The sequence below is a fragment of the Zootoca vivipara genome, chromosome 5, assembly GCF_963506605.1.
Source record: "Zootoca vivipara chromosome 5, rZooViv1.1, whole genome shotgun sequence".
In the NCBI taxonomy this organism is placed as follows: domain Eukaryota; kingdom Metazoa; phylum Chordata; class Lepidosauria; order Squamata; family Lacertidae; genus Zootoca; species Zootoca vivipara.
Window position 1 is genome coordinate 21633634 of NC_083280.1, and position 23664 is coordinate 21657297.

Sequence of the window (23664 nt, forward strand, 5' to 3'; positions counted from 1 at the left end):
GTCTGCTTACGCCATTCATTTATTCAACTGTATTTGTGACCCCTGCCTGCAACAAGACCGGATCTATCTGACTTTTCCATATACAGAACCTCCCATTAAGTAAGGTGCATACCTTTAAAGCACTATGGTTCCACTTTAAACAGCAATGGCTTCTCCCAAAGGATTCTGGGAGCTGCAGTTTGCAATGGGTGCTGAGAGTTGTCGGGAGTCTCCCATTCCGCTTAGCAGACCTATCTTTCCCAGAGTTCCATGGGAAAGAAGAATTGTATCACTGTGAGGTGGGTGAACAGGGAGGAGTCCCTACAGCTCCCAGAATTATTTAATTGGGGGGGGGTTATGGCTGCTGGAATCATAGTGCTTAAAATGTGGTATGAATGTGACCAAGATGACTCCTAATCTGCAAATTCTGGGCGGGGAGGGGGGAACAGAGGAGGAGAAAGCGTGTTTGAACTTTCATTAAAGTTTGAACTCATTACAGGCTTTGCCAAGTCAATGAAGACAGAAAGTCAGGCCACCGTCACATGGATGTCTTGGGTGCACAGAATGTTTAACTGCAGTCTCCCGGTCAGAACGCTCCTGACGTGGGACGAGAGGGCACCATGCCTCATCAGCTGCAGTCGAACAACTGTTCCCTTACTCTGGTGACTGTGCATTGATTCATCAACATTGGTCAAGCGGTTGTGTGCCTGGAGTAAACACACTGCAGTTCCGAAGGAAGGGGGGGGGGAGAAAACACCCCATACACAACACACAGTGTGAAGTTTTGCTTAATCACTCTTGGAAAAGGGTTCACAAAGCCCTTTGTTCCCCTTTTCGCCTAGCAACAGTAACTATTTATATGCAGCAAAAATACAAGCCAAAGAAGTCCCCCACCTCTAGTGCAACTCCTGGCTGTGAGCATCTCCCGTAGGCTAGAGTCAGTTTTAGCTCCCAGGGCACTGGCAAACACTGGGCAGGGGGCTAGCGCCTCTCTGCATGAAGTGACATGCATGCTTTGTTGCTCAACGTTATCTGTCGAAATAATGCGCTAGCAAATGAGCTTTCTATAAAAGTTCCTGCTCCAGCAGGAGTGGGCCAGTGGAGAACTAGGTTTTACAACCAGAGTGCACAAAACCGAGTTCCTTGAATAACAGCAAAGTCAAAACTCTTCTTTGCTATAATAGGTTGTCGTCGATACTCATCATTCCAAAAAGAGAGTTGGGCCTAACTGAAACGAAGTTGGTTTTCATGGTCATGCAGCGATTTCCAGAAAAGAATGCTTCATTGGGCAGGGTAGCATAGTTTACACAAAGCCACAGAAAAACAGAATATGATACTAGGCACAGCACTTTAATTTTATCTTTTTTAGTCTTCATGGTGTATGCATTTGCACAGATAAACTTGAGAGACTGGGCAGTACCTGACAATGGCTTCATATCCAGGGGAGAGCTCAGGAAGATTTCAAATGGCATGAGCTTGTTTCTGCTCAAAGATCACAGAATTGCTTGCTGCCTTTGAGCAAAAGGAGAAGGCCTTCCATTTGTGGAAATGTACATTACGGTATTTCTATAGGACACAGAATCCATCTTTGCTTGGCATAAGATTTAAGCCACAGTGCAGTCCTGATCACAGGGTACTGAAAAGGCAGTTTCCCAGAGTTTCTGGCTTCCCAAACCCAACTTGTGCTCTTCAAAATGAAGAGTGTGCCTAAAAAGCTTTTGTTTTAAAGAATTGAAGGATTCCCCAAATCAGAAACACAAAAGGAACAGGAAGGTGTTAATACATTTCGTTCGTTCGAATCCGAATCTGGCAAACACTGACAACTTTGGTTTTATAGCCTCTCTATAATATAAAGTCACTTTTCAAGTAGTCTCCAATCCAATAATAAAATGATTTATTCTAAGCATTATCCAACAGGCTGGTTAGTCAAGCTGAAAGAAATATACAAACTATTTATCTGCCCAAGGAATTCATAATGGCAGGAACACACTTGTATTAGAATAAAGATGGAGCTGGTTCCTCACATTACAAGCTCATGCCCAGATTTAGGCTGCTATGTTGATCTTCATGTGCATCTTGATACAGAATTCTGCCCAAGCTTCACAGACATCACCATATCAGTAACGATGCACTTTTTGTGTGATGCAGGATCTGCTATAGAACCTCATACAGAAGGCAAGAGAAGCCTTCCCTAGGCTCCCAACTCTCCCTGGTGACTTGGATTTGTCCTGCTTGGGGATCGCGTTCTAAGACATACAAATTATCCAGCCTTCCCCCATTCCACAACCTCCCACACCTTCTTTAAGATTACGGTATGTCTATTGCCAAAGCTGGGCAACTTCTGTGTTAATCAACATGCTGGTCACTTATCTCTTAACTTCTCAAACTGTGTCTAGTCTATCTTCCCCACATGTGCACAGCCAAGCCCTTGAGCTGTGCCAGGCACCCAACCTGTCAGTCAAAGCCACCTGGCTGCAAATACCATAAATACAGAACAGTGCTGCCTTTATTGCTGTGTCCCTTACCTTTGACCATTGACAAATGCTACGTGCTGAGTCTACAACCTGAGCAAGCTGATCCTACCTAGCCTGGGTGGGATCTTTCAACACTCGCTCAGCTTCCTAAAACAGGTAGCCAGTGGGCTACACTCCATACATGATTGAACTGCAACTCCAACGTTGGTTGGCGCTTATAGGCGTTGTTGGCTGGACCCATAAAACATCTGGAGGGCCATCCCTGAAGTACAGTTCCATCTTTCCCCTTTGGTTTCTTATTCTCAATAACTGGATTTTCATAGCCCTAGCTTTTCCCTCCCAGCCAGAGCCTAAGGGGAAAGAGGAGTGGTGACAGACTACTGAATAAGTCACTTGGCACAGCTGGCCATTCCGGCAAAGGCAGAAGCGCCATACCTTTTTACCCATGGCCAGTGTAAACTTGGCTTTTTTCGGGGATCAAAAGCCTGCACTCCTCTGCCTTACAGAGCACTCTTCCAGTTTCTTCCTCCTTGCCCGCTCTCCACAGTCACCCCTCTTAACCATCTCAATTTCCAGAAACCTCAATGCAACTGGCACAGAATGTGTATATTCTTGGTCCACATGTGCCTTTGACCTTTCCATCCAAAAGCTACCAGAGGCTGACAAGAACTGTTAGCACAAATAACTTTGCAAATACTTGTCTGATTTTTCTCACCCTTAATCTCACCTCATCTGTACCGAGACCTGCGGGTATAGGGTGGTATACAAATTTAATAACAACAACCCTAGGAAACCTATTTACCACAAGGACACAGTCTTGCAATAATGGAAAGTATGTTTTTTTTTTAAGCATCTGAACATAACTACCCCTTGCTTCTGCACTGAACTCGCTGCAATGACAGTCTCTAGGTGCTTTAAATAAACACAATGGAAAACCACCCCGATCACATAGAAAGGGAGCGGGCAGGAACTCCCGTTTTACCCCCAAAAGGTTGAGGAGCACAGAACTGCTTATTTTTCCAAGCACTTTTCTTCACAGCTAAGCTTCAACAACAGGGGTAGGCAAACTAAGGCCCGGGGGCCGGATGCGGCCCAACCGCCTTCTCAATCCGGCCCGGGAATCAGCATGTTTTTACATGAGTAGAATGTGTCCTTTTATTTAAAATGCATCTCTGGGATATTTGTGGGGCATAGGAATTCATTCATCCCCCCCCCCCCCCGAAAAATATAGTCTGGCCCACCACATGGTCTGAGGGACGGTGGACCGGCCCACGGCTGAAAAAGGCTGCAGACCCCTGTTCAACAACAGCAGTAGCAAGGAGACACTTGCCCTGGATGAGAAGCAGTTGTGGGAAGGGGTGATGATGGTTCTGCAGCAACCGGGGTAGATTTGTGTGTAAAGAAACAGACCTGGGGGGAAACTGCCTGCCATCCCACCTTTTGGGGGGGGGCAGCAATTATCATAAACTGCATAGACTGCTTCAGAGTATTATTAATCAAGGGTTAATAAGCCTGATTGACTGCTGCTGCTGCTGTTTTTACCTACAGGTATGTGCAGTTTCCTTTCCTGTGAGCATGGCACGGTATGTTGCCCAAGGAACAGGATGACCTAGACCTGGAGCCAGGTGACAGCTGCTTCCCCCCTCAATCTTATCTGCATAGTAACAGGAGTAAACAGGAGTCTGCTGACAATTCCCCTGAAACTCCTCTTCTACAAGTGCCTTTTCCAGCTTCCCCAGATCCACACAAGATATTTGCTTCATATGTAAATACAGGCTTTGAAAGGGGGGGTGGGGGGAGGATACCAAGAATTCGCTGGAACTCTGAACACCGGAAATCAGCAGTCATTCACCTCTTTCTTGTTTAGATATTTTGCTTCCACCCCCCTACATACACACACCCGGCAAAAGTACACAGCTGAGAGGATAGAGAAAACACCACAAAATTCATCTGTTCTTATTCATAAGGGCTTATTCTCCTTCATTTCAACAGCTGTGCAGATCGCTCCGTTACAACTTTCAAAAGCAAAGCCAAACTCCCATCTCCAAGAAGTGTGTTTGGAGCGGAAAAACATGCAGACTTAAAACAAGAAGCTAGATTTAAGAAATCTTTTTAATAGAAAGAATGCAAAATGCAATCCTCCCACGTAGAATGTACTCTGTGTTGGAAGTGGGGTGGGGGGGAGAGATTCATAGTGCACGAACTTGATAATATTGGGCAATATTATTACCCACTTCTTTTCATGGAAGTTTTGAGGACACCTCAAACTCATGACCTCGACAGCAGTTATATGTACCTTATGTTGCTAGAACAGCAATGCATTCCGTTTGGAAAAGCTGATTAGCAGAATGGAATAAAACGAAACCGGTTTGAACTTCTTCCAATGCAGGAAAACGAAACCAAGAAGGGAAGTGGACCTACAGGTGAAAAAACCTTAAGGTTGTAGAAAATGGACTATCACTCCAGGCACATTTTAAAAAAATGTTCTTCTGTACTGTTGTAAGAATTTTAAGGTCTTATTAAATGTTCATAGATGTGCCAAGCAAACATGTGCAGGAGGGCAGTCCTGTAGCCATTTTGACTCTCCCAAATTGACCTCAGATATTTCTCTGCAGAGAGGGAGGAAATGGGAAGATCCTTACAATTGTCTTTGGACTGTAGGGGCTTACACCTCCCTGTAAAGGTATGGTTTTGATTATAACAAAAGGTGTGGTTTCCCAGGTTTGAGACTTTGGACCATGTCTCTTCCTCAGCAGGAAAGGACCTTTGAAGTTCCTGGCTTATCAATATGCAGATAATGCATTGTTAGTTTGCTTGGGAAGCTACTGTGTTAGTGTGAAATCCTGTTTTCTTCTGTGTTTATTTATCCACAGGCTCACCCTATTCACACCTCAAATGTGCCCAAGGCAGGATTTGTGAACACAGAAAATGGGGAGGGTTTTTTTTTAAACAGGGAGCTGGCAGGACTCAGATTTCTGTCACAAGGGGAAAGGGACCCCTGACCATTAGGTCCAGTCGTGTCTGACTCTGGGTTGCGGCACTCATCTCGCTTTATTGGCCGAGGGAGCCGGCGTAAAGCTTCCAGGTCATGTGGCCAGCATGACAAAGCCGCTTCTGGCGAACCAGACCAGCATATGGAACTGCCGTTTACCTTCCCGCCGGAGCGGTACCTATTTATCTGCTTGCACTTTGGCGTGCTTTCAAACTGCTTGTTTGGCAGGAGCAGCGAGTGAGCAACGGGAGCTCACCCCGTCGCGGGGATTCAAACCAACAACCTTCTGATCGGCAAGCCCTAGGCTCTGTGGTTTAACCCACAGCGCCACCCGCGCTCCATTCTGTATTGAATTGTGCTTAGTATTTTAATTCATGTGGAGTGTTTTAATTGAGTTGATACAGCAATCGAGAAATTTTGTTGTTCCCGCAAGGGGACAATGACAAGATCTATTCTATTCTATTCCTGTCATAGAATGCCCGTTTTCTATGATGTAGGTGTGACGTGTCTGGGGGTGGTGGTCTTGGGCTACACCCCTTCTGTGATGTACGCATGACGCTTCTAGGGGTGGCTCTGATTGGAGGGGGGGATTTAAAATGTCTATATAGGGGCAGGCGTGCTTTTGTTCTGCGTCTTTTCTTTCCTCCTGGGTGTGAGAGAGAACACCCTGTTGCAACAGTCAAGATCAAGCTTATTAAGCTGCTTTGCTTCTCAATATTCTTTGGTTGGCCTCTGTTATTTTACCCTACTGATGGAGAACCTCCAAAGGACTCTACAAGGGCTCTTGTATACCCCCTTAAGGGAATAAGGGCAGATTTTGTTTATAACAGAATAAATATAAGAATATGAGAAGTCCAGTTAAGCAGAGAATTAGTGCAGCAAGGACAGGGGGGTTCACTATGTGCTAACTTTCTACCTGCAGACGAGAGCTTTCTGTCCTACCAACTCAGGAAATCTCATTCTGCTGCATGAGATGAGTATCTGTCTTGAGATGAGCATGGGGACCAAACAGCACTACAGCCAAGTGTTGGTCCCCAAAAATTAACTCTGAATTTCTGAAAACTAAATTTATAAGAAAAGAAAGGAAGAAATAGAACAATGGCACTCTGCATTTGAAGAACAGTATCTACCCTAGGTATTTTCCTCAGGTCCTTCAATATGGCGGGTGTTTTAGAACCCCATCACAGTGCAAACTATAAGGGTTTTACGCAAAAGCAAGCCCCACTTTGTTTGCAGGGTCTTACGTCCAGGTAAGTGGATTACAGCCTGAAGGTTCTTTACCCTGGGGTTTGGCAATGAGCTACAGAGATACAAATGAAAGAATGTCAGAACGTATCTGGTCAAAAGCCACCATGGGAAGGCATTTCTGTTTTAATATGCTGCAGCAGGATAATAAGAGTACACAGATTTATCAAAACAGGAACTTCTTTTGTAAGAGCCCCATGGAAATGAACGAGGTGCTAAGTAGCAATAGGGGCCCACATGCCTGCATTCCACCACAGCGCAGTATTCCATCTTTACCCCATAGAACAGTGGTCTTCAACCCCCCGGGCCACGGACCGGTAGCGGTCCGTGGATCAATTGGTACCGGGCCGCCTAAGGATCATTAAATACAATTAAATTAAAATTATTAAATCAAAACAATCTAAATAAAATATAAACAATAAACGCACCCCCCCCCCCTCAGTGGGCCACAGTAAAATTATCAAACGTTGGCTGGTCCGCGGTGATAAAAAGGTTGGGGAGCACTGCCATAGAAGACAGCAAAATAACATGGATGGAATCCTGAAATTAAGGGGGAGGGGGCACAGGTATCACACAATCTACCCTGAACTGTTTCTATGCCAATTGGTCATTTTAAGAACTACTACTGTATTTAAGAGTTTAAGAGTTTAAGAGTTTGCTCCCCTCCCTTTCCCTTTTACCTTGTGTGTCGTGTTTTCCAGAGTGTAAAGCAGCAGGGCAAGGGACTCTCCCGCTTTTTAACTGACTGTACATAAGCTATTCAAGGGAGCCCTTTTTGGCTGAAGGGCAGGGCACAAACACTTTATAAATAAATGCGCATTTTAAAACAAGCAGGGGGGCAATTGCCAGCCACAGAGAAGTACTTTAGTCCTCAGGGGAGCCAATGGCTCAGGAACTGCGAACTTACTTAGGAGCACAAAACAATGACAATATTATGGACACAGAGCATAATGATGGGTCACTGTGCCATGTAAGCTGTATTCAAAACAAAGGAAGGGATTTAAAAAAAAGAAAGAACCCCCCCTACCCCCCTGCTGGTTACTATCCAAGACTGGCTGCAGCTTGTCCTCTCCTGGAACTGCTGAAACAGACATTTCCTTGTTGCATGCAAGCTTTATCGCTCAGCTTCTAAAGCTAGGCTGACCAAGAGAGATTAATAGCTTTAGCACAACAGGGGTGGTAACCATGTGAACCAGGAGGCTCTGGCAAAACAAACTCAGGTGCTCAAGGTGGCCAGGTGCGACAGGCCACACTATCTGCACCCAGTTGCCAGGAGACACAGCATCTGAGGAGGAGAAGGGAAAGAAAAGTTGCATTGACCACAGGGCAAAGACTTGCAGGGGCCTCTGAAAGTTACAAGATTCCCAAGTCATTTTAAGTCAGAAGTAGCCGGGCTGTCTGGATTGATCAAACATCCAGAGTTCGCAAAGGATCTCAGGAGTAGCCCAGCCTAAGCATCTGCTAAAGCAGGGCATTATGAAACATCTGCAACAGACTTTGCTTAAACAACCTCAAACCAAAGACTTGTCTGCTCTACTGTTCCTCCTAATGTTTAGCTTACATCCTTTTTCATTTGACTGATTCACAACCTACTACCCTCTGAAGAAACAGAAAACCATTCTGATTCATCACCCAGGGTGTGGTTTTTTATTACAGTATTTGGTTTTTCCCCCTAAGTGCTGATAGTTCTCTCCTTTCAGGTTTTGCTTTAATGACTAGTGAGCCATTGTGCATAACGGCCTCACTTGGGTCAGGTTTGCATTACTTAGGTAAAGGTAAAGGGACCCCTGACCATTAGGTCCAGTCGTGACCGACTCTGGGGTTGCACGCTCATCTCGCATTATTGGCCGAGGGAGCCGGCGTACAGCTTCCAGGTCATGTGGCCAGCATGACAAAGCCGCTTCTGGCAAACCAGAGCAGCACATGGAAACGCCGTTTACCTTCCCGCTGTAGCGGTTCCTATTTATCTACTTGCATTACTTAGCATCCTTTTAAAGCCGAATCTTGCTGCCCATCCCTTTGATCATGCTCTCCACACATTACCTGTATGACATCAGGTGTAGGACGGGTAACTGACTTGCTCCAAACAGGAAAGTCTGGTGGAGCCAAAGACCCAAAGTTATTTGTGTTGTAGTTTTATGTTGTGAACCACCCTGGGATCTGTGGGTATATGTACAACTTTATTATAAAGTTCCCAACCCTTGATCTAGATACCAAAGAATCACCTAAGGAGCTGAAGTTCTTTTGCCTCACCCCAGGAAACCATACAACCCTGTAAAAGAGGTTAAAGGCCAGGTATAGGCAAACTTGGCCATCCCATCATCCCTAGCTAACAGAACCAGTGGTCAGGGATGATGGGAGTTGTAGTCCCAAAACAGCTGGAGGGCAGAGATTGCCTGTGCCTGTTAAAGGCAGTCTTGAACACCAAGTCCGAATTATGTTTTAAAAATCCCTAATGACGACGAATACTACAAATGCAAGGAGTATGTAGGAAATGGGATTTTTCTTGAAAGAAAGCATAGCAGCAGAAACAGTCACTGAAGCTTTGCCATCTTACACATAGGAAATTGAGAAGAAAATTTGTTGATGCAATGCAATATTCATTGGTATGATGGAATCTTCTTAAAAGGGAACTTCTGTGACATTTTGTCTTCCTTGCAAATGATGGTAAATGTTGGGCTGGAAAGAAGCTAATTAGGACGTTGCCACAGTTAAGTGTAAAATCATGTGGGTGTTCCTACAGTACCTCACACATGGCCTTGATGCTGACTTGCAACTTGTGAATATAAAACATCACAGGCACAAGTTCTTTCTTTGGAGGCAGATCTCCGAGGGTGTCTATCAATGAATGAATGAATGGATGGATGGGAAGCCGCAATCAATGAACTTCAGTCCACTGATTTCAATGAGCCCATTCCAAATACTGTATGACTAATGTTGGGCACTGCCTGTAGCTTTCATGATGGTCTTTACATGGAAGGTCTTTCCACATAGGGAAACAGCAACTGTTGAAGCAATGTTCTGGCTACAATTTCAGCAATAGCAAAAGTAATGATTTACACAACTTGGAAAAGTAATAAATCCACAGTGACTCCACTTTGCTGCAGAACGAGCCCTTGTGTTCAGATACGGGCCTAGGGAAGATTAGCACCAGATGCTGACTTGCAAGAAAGAGCAGCGTTTTATCTAGGTTGTGACAAAACAAGAATGCAGGTTTTTAGATCTACTCCTCGTCCTCCTCCTTCCAGATTTCAAAGCAAAAGTTCCAAACTCTGGATAACCACAATGAAACACAAACAGCTCTGAAGCATTCAGAATGCTTTTGGCACACAAACAAAAATGCTACTTGAACCACTTATTCAGGTTTAGTACTGCACAGTCTGAAGAGAGATGGGGAGATTATCAGGCTCATTATTTACAACATGTACATTATTATTCCTCAGACCCAAGCCATCCCCAACAGAAGATCATGCAGCTTCTCCTTGATGCCAGATTGAGAAATTCCACAACATCCTCAGGCAACTGTTCAACCACACAGCTGTTCCTGCTATTAGACAGGCCTCCCTGCTCAACTCACCTCCCAATTCTAAACTCTGCACTGGTTGCAACTTAAAACCCACTGCTTCCTCCCTCCCTTGTTAGCACAAGTCCTGTAGGAGTTCCCTTGCTGCCTCAGTTCAGCCGCACATGCCAGAGTCTGGAATTTGCAGGCAGCGCCTGAAGGACCAGCCTGACAGCACAAGCAACTCAGCCAGTTGCTTGGGGCAACAGTAGTTTCTTTACAGATGAGGCAATCCGAGCAGGATGCCCCAGGAGCCCTTGTGATGTCACAAAGGATACCAGGGCGTCCGCTCTCGAGTCACGGCAGTGGAGCTACTTTGAATGGCAAGGAGCCCAGGGCTAGGGCTGAATGCTTGTAGAACCTGCCTTACCCCTCCACCCCACCCATTTGCTCTAGTTGCAACTAATTTGCGTGACAAGGAATTGGTTCATATTTCAAAAGTGCCAGAACACCCTAATTGGCACAGTTCCTTTGGAACAATGCAGGTACACAGACTGAATCCGGAACACTGTGTCTTCCTTCGCAAGAGCCCCGGCATGTGCAATACTCGAAGAGATGCAGCAATGCCACCTTGACAGAAAGGGAGCAGGAGAGGGAGAGAGAAACGGCATAAGCAAAGGTTTAGCTTCCGGGGGCTTCCACAGTTGTTCCTTTGCAGGCTGGCTAAAAAGAAGACATTCCACATTTCTTTCAGCTGTGCAAGATAAAAGGAACAACTGCTCTGTTGACATTTACTTCCATCCTGTGTGCAGCAGCAAGTGGCACGAAAAAAGGAAGAAATCCAAGCAATGTTTATTATTCTGTTTCCAAAACACAACCGTGCCAGCCAGCCCCAAATGTTGGAGTGAGTGCTCCTAGGGGTGGTGGTGGTTTTTCAAACACACATCGTTTGGGTTGGGTTGGCTGAGGTGGTTGAGCACGCTTTACAGATGTTATGGGACAACCTTGAAAATATGGTGCAACCTCCTCCCACTTGGCTCTCAAGGATGCCCTTCATTTACATGGAGCTTTTTGTGTCAATCACCAACTCGGCTGGGTTTGAAAATAGCCATATATCCTTTGGAATCAAGGGAACAGATGCACTACTCTTTTAAAAACATGTACATGGGCCAGCTCTCTTTAATCGGCCTCGTTGAGTTTCTCTCCTAACACTAGAAGTCAGGAACACCCAATGAAGCTGAATGTTGGAAGATGCACAGCTGACAAAATACCTGTTTTTTTTTCTTTTTACACAACATATGAACTATGGAATTTGCTCCCAATGAGAGCCACCGACTGTCTTTAAAGCAAATTTGAATTAGGATTAGAGAAATTCATGAGGAATAACACTCTCAGTAGTTACTAGTGATGGTGACTAGGTTCTATCTCCACCAAGTTTCCAGGTATCAAAGGCAAAGAGAGTGCTGTTGGCTTCAGCTTCTGCTTTGGGGCTTACCATAGACATCTGTTTGGCCATTGTGAAAGTGGGATACTGGAATTGGGATGAGCCACTTCGCCGATCCAGTGGGCTCTCCCTTTTGTTCATACGGGACAGGATTCACTCAAGAGCAATGCGTGCATTCTCCCCCTCCCCTGTAGACTACTCTTCCAGTGCCTTAAATTTAGTCCACTTCTCTTGTGGCAAGTGTGGATACCAAGGGTCTGTAGTTAATCTGGATTAGTTAATGCCCAAGATGAAAGTCCAAATGCCATGGCTGTTTACACGCATCAAAAGCTCACTTCTACTGCCCCTAAGTTTTTGCAAGATCGTAATGCAGAAAAAACACACCACTTACTTGTTCTTCTATTTCCTACTGTCTAGTCAGCCTTCTTACAGTTCAAGCACATAGGCCAATAACCCTCCACATGCTGTGGTTTAGATGCACCCTTTCAAATCTAGCTGGGCAGTTTCCATTGAAGTCCATGAATGCTGGGTGCTGGACACAATGAAAACCCTCCAACTACCGTATGCTGTTTGGCCTACAACTCCAAGCATTCTTGAACTTTGGTCATGCTGGGTAGGGCTGCTGAGAGTTGGAGATCCCAAAACATAGATGGCCACAGGGCCCCCCAGCCCTGTTTTAAATGAAAGCCTGTTAAAATTGGGCTGTTCAGTTATCAGCTCACCTGAGATTACATGGATACTTTTGAGGAGATTAAGGGCGTGCCACCTAAACAGCTACTGATTAAAAGTCAGACAAAGGAATTTTAGTAGGTCAATAATTCAAGGTAATATGCAAGAATGCACTTTTGAGAAAAGGGTTCCCCAGAGTTGGCTAAGATTCCTTTATGTTTAACACAATGACAGTTAAGACAAGGAGGGAATCTTATCACTCACCGGTATCTCATTTTGACTTTGTCGTTGTCCGGGTTGCAGTAGAGCCTTTCCATTTGCTCCTGAGAGTCAGTGGTCACACTCTGCCACACCTGTGTGGCTGTCCTCCTGACCTGCCAGTGGTAGGGCAAGACCGTGTGGTGCCTGGGACAATCGCTGCCGAGGAGGCAGACCCCCTGTAGAAAATCCACGCAGATGTCCACCCCGTCCTTCTGGTGGGTGTGATATTGCAGCTGGTTCAAGAGTTCAAACACAAGGTCGAGGGACGCCTCCTCGCTTTTGTCCTGGAAAAGCCCAGCTCCAAACTTCTCCGCCGGGTTCAAGCGGCACTGGACCATGAAGCCGTTGCTGTTGTTGCTGTTGTCCTGGAGCACCCCAGGATAACCTTCAAGTATCTTGTCAGGGCAGGAAAGAAAGGCAGCAGCATCGCTGGAGGCAGCATGCAAGGAGTGGTCCTGGAATGGCTCGCTTGCAGGAGAGGTAACGGAGGGGAAACCCTGCTCCCCGGGCTGGGCCTCCTGGTCAGGAGACCCGTCTGATATTTGTCCTTGAACGTCCGAAGTCCCTGCCACCAGCACCGCCATGCTGCTGTCCGGCTGAGCGCAGGGAGCCGCGATCCCCAAGACCTTCTTCGCGACAGGTTCGCACAAGTTGCTACGGTTGCCGTTCTGCCCTCTGCGCAGGAAGAAGGCATCCAGGGCGCCAGACCCCAGCAAGGTGGTGAAGATGGGCCGCAGAGCCCTCAGCGTCCCTGGGCCCAGCAGCTTCTGCACTTGCTTCTTCTTGAAGCAAGGCCTGACCGGCGGCATCTTTCCAGAGATCCTCGCCGGCGGAGCAAAGGCCTCCGAAGGAGCGGAGCCCGGCACCTCCTGGCAGCAGGCCGGCTGAACTGCGCAGGGAGGTCCCAGTTCGGTCTCCATCGCTTTGTAGGGTCTCCTTCCGAGTCACACAGGCGCCTGGAGCAGAAGAAGGGTGGGTGGGAAAGAAAGGGGTTAACGTTTCCCTTCCAGGGTTGACACAAAAATCACATCTCCCACACACACCCCAAAAAACGCAACACACCTATTTACAGCATGTGAGCAGTCCTTAGCAAATACAAAGAGTGAAGCCAACTAAACGCCATTATCTAAAAACACAAACATTTGTTTCGCCCTCCCTCACATACATCCTTGGAACAGGGTGGGATCTACCTTTTCTCGTTTATTGGCACAAGGCTGTGGCTTCTTCCTATTCACACAGATGCAAAACATGCCTCTCCTTTCTGTCTCCCAAAGACCCACACAGACAGACTTCTCTCTATATCTTTATATCTATCTACCCATCTACACACACACAGGAGTGCAAACTTGGAATAAAATATTGGGGAGGGGTCCCCAGGTAAGCTCTGCCCCACATAATTGATCACAAGATGCAACCCACGAACACCATTTGACTGGCAATGCCCATCAACTTTTGGGGGGAGGCTGGACGCCTGAAATATTTTACTGGGGCAGGGGCAAAGGGACCTCTGCCCCTAGGACTTGGTTCCTATGACACATACACACAACCCACACCTATGCCAACTGACTTCCGAAACCCTGTTTCCACAGATACATACACAAAGACTCTCCCTCACGGAAACGCAGGGTGATCTCTCCCCCTCCCGGCACGCCAAGTCATTGGAAGTTGCCCAGATTCCGTGTGCGGCTCGGAACCGAATGGGTAAGAAGAGCATGTGAGAATGCGAAACTGCCCTTGCAGCGGCTCCTCCCCAGAAGGGAGAGTTGCTCGAGAGAGAGACGTCAGGAGGAACGCAGCTCCCCCTCGGGTGGCCCTGCGCGCCGCCGCCCCACTTGCGGGTCGAGAACTGCCTCGTCATTCCCTCTCCCGAGCCTTTGAGGTAGTTTCGCATTCCCACAAACAGCCAGTCATCCTGCCTGAATCACACGTACCAGCCGCTTCTGACTAAGCAGCGGCGGAGCGGACAAGCTGCCCTGCCACCTGCAGGACTTTCTCCGGCATTGCAGGCAAAAAAGTTTTTTTGTATGGGGTTAGGCATACATACACAAAAGCCACGATGCTCCAGTGCCTGGGAATATTTTAATTAGAAGATCAAGAGCCGCATTTCCAGGTTTGGGATATCTACACCGCTAGAAAGGACCGTTATATAATGTGTGCACTGAGGGTTGGGGGATAGAGAAAAGTATGTGGATATATATTTAAAACATTTACAGTATTGGATTTAAACTCTGGCTTCTACAAAGGAACATCTATTAAACTGGTGCAATATTCAGAATCGGGACTTCTTACTGCTCGTGAAGCCAAGGTTTGCTTTATACACAGCTAATAAAATTGTATAATAAATAATGATTTTATTAGGTATATGCCGCCCCTCTGACTGGGTTGCCCCTGCCACTCTGAGCAGCCCCCAACAATATATTAAAAGCACAATAATATATCAAACATTAAAAACTTCCCTAAGCATCAGGGTGAAGGTCTGTCTATTATTCCGTTTTCATCGTGGAACAAGCCAGCCTTTATTTACTTGAAATTCTGCCAAGCATTTTTTCCATGAGAACCTTACTCTGCGCTAGGTAAATGTGTCTGTCATACAAGAATGTTCTCAAGCCATTTACGGCCAAGTTAAATCTTTCTCCATTATTTGTCTACTCAGAAGTAGGTCCTACTGAATTCAAATTAGGACTACCTCCCCATCCCCCTTCCATGCAAATCCCACAGCCTGGCAGTCCGTGTGGCGCTTAAAGCCAAGGATGAATCCAGTAAAAAAGGAAGTGCAGAAAAGACGCTGTCTACCAGTTCCTTGAGCTCAACGGTCACTCACTTCCCTTCCCTTAGCTGCTTTGCAACACCAGGATCGAGGAAGGTCATCGAGAGGTTTTTTGCCCAAGCGATAGGAGGGGCACCTTCCGAGAAGCTTTACTGTTTGCAGAGGATAGAAACTAGACGCAGATTAGTCACCCCCGCACACAATTGCCCCGAGTGGTGCAACAGTGGCGATCTGGATTTTGCAATGTGGCAGTGGTAGAGGGCCTAATCCTGGCAGCAGAGCAGTGGGCGACCCTTCCAGATTAATGAATGCACACTACTGAAAGCGTGGAAAAACTCTTGGCAAGCCTGCAATGAGCCAAAGGCTCCGCTCCAATTCCTGCGCAAGGCGCTTTGGTTTCATTCACTGGCCGGGAAGCCCGGAGGGGGAGTCGACAGTTCTTTCTCTTCTTTTTTTTTGAAGAGTTGACTCTACGGCTAGGATCGCACCCCCACTCCGTCTGCTTCGGCCAAGCCCTTTAAGTCCTCCCCTCCCCCATCCCGATGCACTCACCCCACCTCCCCGGACAGAGAAGCCCCCAGGGGACTGCAATGCACAGCAACGCCGAAGCACGTCCCTTGGAAGTCCGCGGGACTTCCACTTCGGAGGAAAAACACGTCTAGGATCGCCCTTCAAGGGTGCAATCCAAAAGCCCCTCTTTCTTTGGAAGAAGGACCCGCAGTATCCGGTTTTTTGGTGTGTGTTTTTTTAGGAGTGGGTGCGCCGAGCAATCGCAACCCAGTTCTTAATTTTGGAATTTGCGAGGTCTTTTTTTCTTTTTTGGGGGGAGCACTTTTCACCTTGCTCCCCCGTTTGCTCTGCAACCCGGTCCTTGTTCTGAAGCTCAGCCGCACTTTCATACAAGAGCGCTCGCTTCCAAGTTAAATGCGCATAAACAGGAAAAAAAAACCATCTCAGCAAGAAAGGACTTTTCCCCTTTTAAAAAAAAAATTAACACGCGAAGGAGCACCAAATCCTCTCTTTAATTCAGCGCCCCTCGACAAGTAGCCTCTTCATTTCATTTTTTTTAAAGCAAGCAAGCAAGCAAGCAAAAGCCTCGAGGGAAGTTACCGGAGTCTGTTCTGGCAACCGCGGCGCCCACCGACGCTTCGCTTAACCTCTCGGCGGGCCGACTGCAGCAAAGGCGACCCCAAGGCGAAGAAGCCCAGCCCGAGCCTAAGGGCTGCTGCTGGTCCTCTGATCTGCGGCGACGGAGCAAGGAAAGCCGGCAGAAGAACAGAGGAGGAGGAGGAGGAGGCGGCGGCGGCGGCGGCGGCGGCAGAAGCCCGGAGCCCCGGCTTCTCTCCTTCCCCGCGTTCAGCCCGATCTGCCTCTTCCCGCATGTGACCCAGCGGCGCCCATTCCTTTTGCAGCTCCTCTCCTCCTCCTCGCCCTTCTGATTCCAGCGGCGACTGCTTCTCACATGTTCCTCTGGAGCCGTTTTAAGTACCGCTTCCTGAAAAGCCCTGGCCGGGCAGCTGCACCATGGGGGGGGTGGAGCTTTGCATGCGAAGCGAAGCCTCGCCTGCCTTCTTCCTTCCCCTTCCCCTCCCCCCTGCTTTTATTTGCAAAGCTCTCTCTGACTCGCCCAGCCGCGCCGTCAGTCCGGGCTCGCATTCCAAGCCGGGCTCCGCCTCCTCCTCTTTCCCTTCGCTGCTGCCTCGCCTAAGCCAAGCCCACTCAATCAGGGCGGGCGCGGAGGTGGGACAGTGTAAGCTTCCCTGTTCGCTCATTTGCATAGCTGGGATTCTAAACTCTGTGGGTGGGGAGAGGGAAGGAAGCGAGCGAGCGAGCGAGCGAGGCGCGTGCACATGTGCGCGCTCTCAGGCACACCCGGACCGCTTGCTTTGCAAAAAGGGGCACTTTGTTCCAGGCAGAGCGAAGTTGTTGCACGGCAAGAGGCGCTGCGCAGACACGTGCAAACACACACCCCGTCGTCGCCCACCCCCAAGCACCCGCCCCTCTTCTTCCTAACCCCCCCCCCGCACACACACACCCTGCGGTAACCCGAGAGGTGCCTTTTAACCGAGCACTGCGAGGAAACGGGGCGTGGGAACGGGAGGAGGGCGCGTCGTCCTGCGCCGCGATTGGGCAATCTGAACTTGCCGAGCAACAGCCCCGGGTCGGATTTCGGGGGAAACGAGAGTGAAGTACGTTAGTTTCTGTCTTCGAGCTGGCGAGGGGGAAATGGGAAATGGAGCGACGGGCTGTTGCTGTCACATTGAGAGCTGGCTTAGCAGAAAGCTATCTCCCCACCTAATCACACCCCCCAAGTTAAATCTTATTTGTACTGTATTGTCATCCCAATAAAGCAAGGAGCCGGGCCAAAGAGGGTGGGGACGAAAGTCGAAGCTGAGAAACGGCTTCAAGAAGAGCGATTCCGTGCAAGGAAAGTTGTTCGTGAGAAATGAATGAGCAGATTTCATATTCGCTTTTGGCACACAAACGCACACGAGAACCCCCCGAGCACTGATGACTAGTTGCCTTGTCCTGTTGGGAAGTATCGAGGTGCAAATACGAAAGGGGTTATTTAATCTCTATTTACTCAACGCACCTTCCCGTCTCATGCATCTCGTACTATTTGCATAGAGAAAGCTGCGGGGTTGCTATTGCATTAATCGGCAAAGTATCTCTCGGACTGCTATTGAATTCCCCTCGCAGCAAAATCCCTGAGCTGGTGGCCTATTATAGAATCCCCATTTTACAGAAAGAGAAACTCTAGAGGTCTGCAGGTGTATTTTCCTGTAAATTCTATTGGACCCGGTGGGGTTTACTTCCAAGTAAATATATATAGGTTTACACTGTAAGGGAGTACAGTACTTGGGAGTAAGACCCAACATTCGAGGATAGCCTTCTGCATGAGTTACAGTATAAATTATTGTTAATTATTAAATAAATAATCAAATTTGTATGAATTAAATTCATCCGTAGATCTCGGGATGGTTCAAAATACCTCATAAAAATGAGAACAACCCCCACAAACCAATATCACACACATACACTACAGTATATTATTTAAAATACTATATTTTCCAAATTATTTTTTATTAATTTTCCAAATTATTACAGATCAAACCGAATTACTTTGTTGTTGTTTAGTCGTTTAGTCGTGTCCGACTCTTCGTGACCCCATGGACCATAGCACGCCAGGCACTCCTGTCTTGCACTGCCTCCCGCAGTTTGGTCAGACTCATGTTCGTAGCTTCGAGAACACTGTCCAACCATCTCGTCCTCTGTCGTCCCCTTCTCCTAGTGCCCTCAATCTTTCCCAACATCAGGGTCTTTCCCAAGGATTATTCTCTTCTCATGAGGTGGCCAAAGTATTGGAGCCTCAGCTTCACGACCGAATTACTTTAATTGAATACAATTTCATAAAATCAGGTTTCCCGCTCCTGTTGCAAACATATGCGGCGTGGGGGTGTCAGGTGGGCTGTTGCCCTGGGTGCACTTGGGGGGGGGGGTAAAACAGGCGCCCCCCCTGCAGAGATCTGGGCTAGTGGAGGGTGAAGCTCATGTCCCTCCTGGGGATGAGGGCCTGGCGAACATGCTCCTCCCCTGCCTGGCGCACATGCACGCACACTCACCCTGGGCGCTGGTGGAGGTGCTATGCCTCTGACTCCTGCTGCTACTCCTAAGGCAGCTTTTAAAGGCAAAGGCACCCTAGACAAACGGAAAATGGCAACCCTACAACTGAATAGGTTGAATACCTCTGCTGCCCCCTTTACAATTCCTTACAGGCTTTGCTCTACTGTCTATTTAATTTGCACATTAAATTTTTACCTGCAAACAATGTCTGTTGATTCTGGGTGGTAAAATGAAAAAAGGGGGGGGGGGAGGCCACATTTCGAAGTCAACATTTTGATTGCATTTATTAAGAACAATGAAGTTAGCATTTTTACCATGCCAGTCTATGCAACACTTGTGTTTGCTCGCTTTCGCCACCATGAGGCCCTTCCTCAGTTTTGGGTTTTTTTAAAACACACACACACACACACACACACGGTGTACATATTTCCCCTGCTTTTATGACTGAGGAAGGCAAATGGTGTGTTCTCTTTCCCCTTTAACTGCCACCTTTCCATCATGCTCCTTTTGCGTGCTGTGACCAGCTTGTTGTCCCTCCCTCCTGCATGCTTCTAGCATCCTCTGTACTGAACATTATGCTCAACAGTGACATTTGAGCAAATATGTCAGGTCTACCTGGCATTTTACCCTTATGAACTGTCAGGCTGGAAGGAGAGATGTGACACATTTGTTCACATGGCCCTGTCAAGAACGCTGCTGAGGACTTGGCAGAAAGGTAGCTGTCAGGCTTTGAAAAAAGGCAATTCACCTGTAAGCTTCTGGGGAAAGGCAGCTATTCAGCTACAAGCTGGGCGGGAGGGAGGTGGAAAAACATTTCTGCTACTGTCTGTCAAGGGGGCTGTTAAGAATTTGTGGCCTTATTATTATCCATTCTCTCCCTCCCTCCCTCCCTCCCTCCCTCCCTCCCTCCCTCCCTCCCTCCCTCTCTCTCTCTATGACTTACAGGCAGAATACTTAGCCAAGTATTCTTGAAAGGATATTGTAGAGCTGGGAAAAGGTTCAGGAAACTGATACAGGGGATGGACCAACAACTTCCCTTGGAGGAAAGGTTGCAGCATTTTGGAATTTTCTGTTTAGAGAAAAGGAGGGGCACAAAAGAAGCGTTTACAATTCTCCGTGGAGAAAGCAGACAGGGAAATGTTTCTCTCTCTTGTAATGCCAGAACTCGTGGACATCCAACCAAGCTGAACGTTGGAAGACTCGGGACAGATAAGAGAAAGTACTTACCGTATTCACACAGTCCATAGTTAAACTGTGGAACTCGCTCCCACAAGAGGCACCAACTTGGATGGGTGTAAAAGAAGAGTAGTCAAATTCATGGAGGGTAACATCAAACAATTACTGGCTGGGTGGCTGTGCTCCACCACCAGAGAACCACCTGCTGCTGAATTCTAGTTGCTGGAAACCACAAGAGAGGTCTCCTGTGTTCCTGTCCTGGTTGTGAGTTTTCCACAAGCATCTGGTTAGCCTCTGTGAGAACATGATGCCTGACTAGATGTGCAATTGGCTTGATCCAGCAGGCTGCTCTTAGGGTCTTAAACTGCTTTTTGGCATAGCTCTGCTTCTTTATACCTGCGGGTGTGGCAGCAGATGTTCTGGACTGTTGTCTTGCCTCGGTAAAGGGCTGGATGAGAGCCAACAACCTGAAACTCGATGGGTACAGCATTTGTGTGGTCAGTCCTGACCACATCTAATAGGAGACCATGAGAAACTTCCTACGCACATATCATTTGAAGAATACCTGCATGAGAAGGAAAACCATGCACTGCAGATTAAAAACCCATCAGCTGAGAGATTGGTGGCAGTTGGCTAACATATCAGAATTTGCAAAAGGTATTTTAGAAGTGCCTCTCATTTGGGATGGAAATCACCTGTGTAATTTATATCTGGAGGGGGGAGAGCGAAAGCTTCTGTGTGCATGTCCTGTGAACCACTAAGAGGAAGAAGCATGTTTCAAAACTTCCTGCACCATCGGTCTCACTGTTTAAAAACACAGATGCTTTTGTCCTGGCTGGAAACAGCGAGGCATCTCAGGGGAGTTCAATGTTATGTTTTGCAGGCTTATTCATCATCTTGACCTAATCAGTTGGAAGCTTTGGTGGCAGAGCAAGCCTCTGGAAATGGAACCGGGGAGATAAGACCCACATCCGTTCCTGCATTGCAGTAGAGGCCTCGTATTGCAGCCCTCAAGATCCGCCTGTCTCTCCCGCCATGCAAGGCAGCGGTTCTGTGTATGGGCAGACGTGCACTTGGAGACGACCTTCAGCTAGGGAATGACTTCAGAAGGAAAATAATACACCGGCCATGATTCACAAGAGACAGTCATCCAAACTGTATATCAGAAAGCAAGCTTCCTCCTCCCCCGCAAAACATTAGCAGCCGCTCCTGTCTGCCTGAGAACATGCAGGTGCCGCGCACTGATGTGGTTTTCTACCACCAAAGCACAGAAACAAAATTAACGAGAAGAATGAAACAGAGAGAGGCTTCCAAGATCCTTGCAAGATTCTCGCAAGGGTGGAACCCATAGCTGCCAAGTTTTCCCTTTTCTCACGAGGAAGCCTATTCAGCATAAGGGAATTTGCCTTAAAAAAGGGGATAACTTGGCAGCTATGGTGGAACCTGGGGCTGAGCTGACACCCATATCTAAATACAGTATTCATGCAGGGTAACATCTATATAGTGCTTCCATACCTTTCAGCCTTCTGATCTGAGCAGGTGCTGCCCAAATGCAGGGATGTACTCTCCTGTAAACAGAATAAAGGAAATGATACTGAATCGGACCACTGGGTCATATAGTTCAGCATTATCTGCACTGGCTTAGGTCTCCACAGTTCTGGAAGGGGGTCTTTCTGATATGCTGGAGATCAAACCTGGGACATACCCCATATTCAGCCTGTGGGAATGTTAACAATAGTAGGAGAGGATATATTGATTAAATACTATCCTTCCTCACTCAAGCTAGTGAGCTAGTAGCAGAGCACATTCCCTTGTACATTGCAGGAAGCTAGTTGATGGATTCGTGAGAATCATTTGAGTTGTTAAGCAATCTAGTCTGGCTTGTCCAGATTGGATTGTTCCTGGTAAATCCCCTTTAGTTCCCTCTTAAAAACAACAATGACACAACAGTCTTCTTTTAAAAGTAATGATAAGGTTTACTTACATTCAATTCATCGTATGATCCTGAAGGCAGACTTTATCTTGGAGTTATAGTTACAGAGAAAAGTGTGGGTTCATCCCCTGTGAGCGATGAGCCCATGTGCTGCTGGCTGAGAGCCAGCAGACAGCAAAAGGCAAAATGGAGAGAAGGGATCAAGAGAGAGAGATGGCTGCATGACTGGCCCTTTTGTAGGGTCTGCCAGGGTCACACCCATCTACCTGGTCACATCCAGGGGGAGGATGCGCCAGACCAGATGTGTCAGGAAGTCCTCCTGGCTGGAGCAACATTCCCCTGTGTGTCCACACTGGATCTCTGTTGAAGGAGCACCTTTTACCTTGCATATAATCTCACTCAGGCTCCCAAGTTTAGGAGACTAACAAAGCTTTTTGTTTACTGCAGGAAGTAGATCTTTCATAGAAAAAAGGATCCTAGTTCTATCTGACTAAGGCATTTGAGACATGCTTGCTCTTACAGACAACACAGAGGTCTCCTCCCTCAAGGTGAGGATGAAGAAGAAGGAAGTAGAAAATGAGGCAGGAAAAGAGCAAGCAAAATGGTTAAACTATGGAACTCCCTGCCACAAGAGGCAGTGATGGCCAGCAACCTGAATGGCTTTAAAAGAGGAAATTCTTGGAGGATAAGGCTTCTCAACGGCTACTGGGCATGATGGCTATCTTCTGTCAAGAGACCATATGCTTGTGAATACCGGTTGCTGGAAACTGCAGGAGGGGAGAGTGCTCTCACACTCGAGTCTCGCTTGCAGGTTTCCCACAGGCATCTCCTTTGGCTGTTGTGAGAACAGGATGCTGGACTAGATGGACCCCTGGCCTGATTTCAGCAGGCTCTTTTTATGAGAGTATCAGCCCAACAGTGAAAGAAGATCAATAGGTCAGCGCAAGGACAGCCTGGGAAGATCAGAGGTTCCTCTTTGTCTACCCTTCGCTTGAAAATATGCCAGCCTACGGTGCAAGCTGAGTAGCACTTCGAACAACCAGCCTCCACTATTTGCTGCTAAGGAATATGCAGCCTTTGAACATGGGCTCATGCCTGTAAAGTACTCTCAAAGCAATGTTGCATTTATTCCAGTGCACATGGCAATTTATTCTGTTTTGGGCATGTTTCAGTCAGAGGTTTTTCCCACAGACTGTGCATAGATCTGTGTGTATGTGTGTGGTTTTTAAAGAAACTGTTATTAATTTTGCTTTGCTACAGCAGCTGCTTGCTAATCACGCTGTCATCTTTGCCTCAGTACGCTGTGTGTGTGCATGTGTGCTTTGCGTGTGCATGCCAGAACATGGTGGGTTAATTAAACATGGCGGTGCCATTGGCAAAGATGCTTCTGTGTGTGAGTCACACACTTGCATTTGATTAGTAGTCTTCAGCGGAAGGTGAGGTTCCTTGTCCTGTCAATTTTAAGTGAGCCGAGAGTTAGCATAATTCTGCACATCTTGGTAATTAACACCCTTGAATGAGTCAATTGTGCGGAGCTGACTAATAAAGTCAAGACCATTGGTCACATGACACACCCAGCTTGCCAGTTCCTTTGGCAG

The 23664-nt window shown here is 47.3% G+C and overlaps 1 protein-coding gene across 2 annotated transcripts in view; it reads right to left on the reverse strand.

Moving 5' to 3' along the window:
* TIPARP (TCDD inducible poly(ADP-ribose) polymerase) overlaps positions 1-16907 on the reverse strand; it is a 31937-nt gene extending 15030 nt beyond the window's left edge. The window contains exons 1-2 of one of the 2 annotated variants that reach the window (XM_035133175.2): positions 16444-16907; positions 12570-13522 (exon numbers count right to left, since the gene is read on the reverse strand). In XM_035133175.2, the coding sequence (XP_034989066.1) occupies positions 12570-13486 (917 nt within the window). In that variant the 5' untranslated portion in view covers positions 13487-13522; positions 16444-16907. Of the gene's footprint in view, positions 1-12569; positions 13523-14163; positions 15863-16443 lie in introns of those variants that run through there. The other variant, XM_060274458.1, reaches the window with a different exon arrangement.
* Between the last annotated feature and the right edge of the window lie 6757 nt (positions 16908-23664).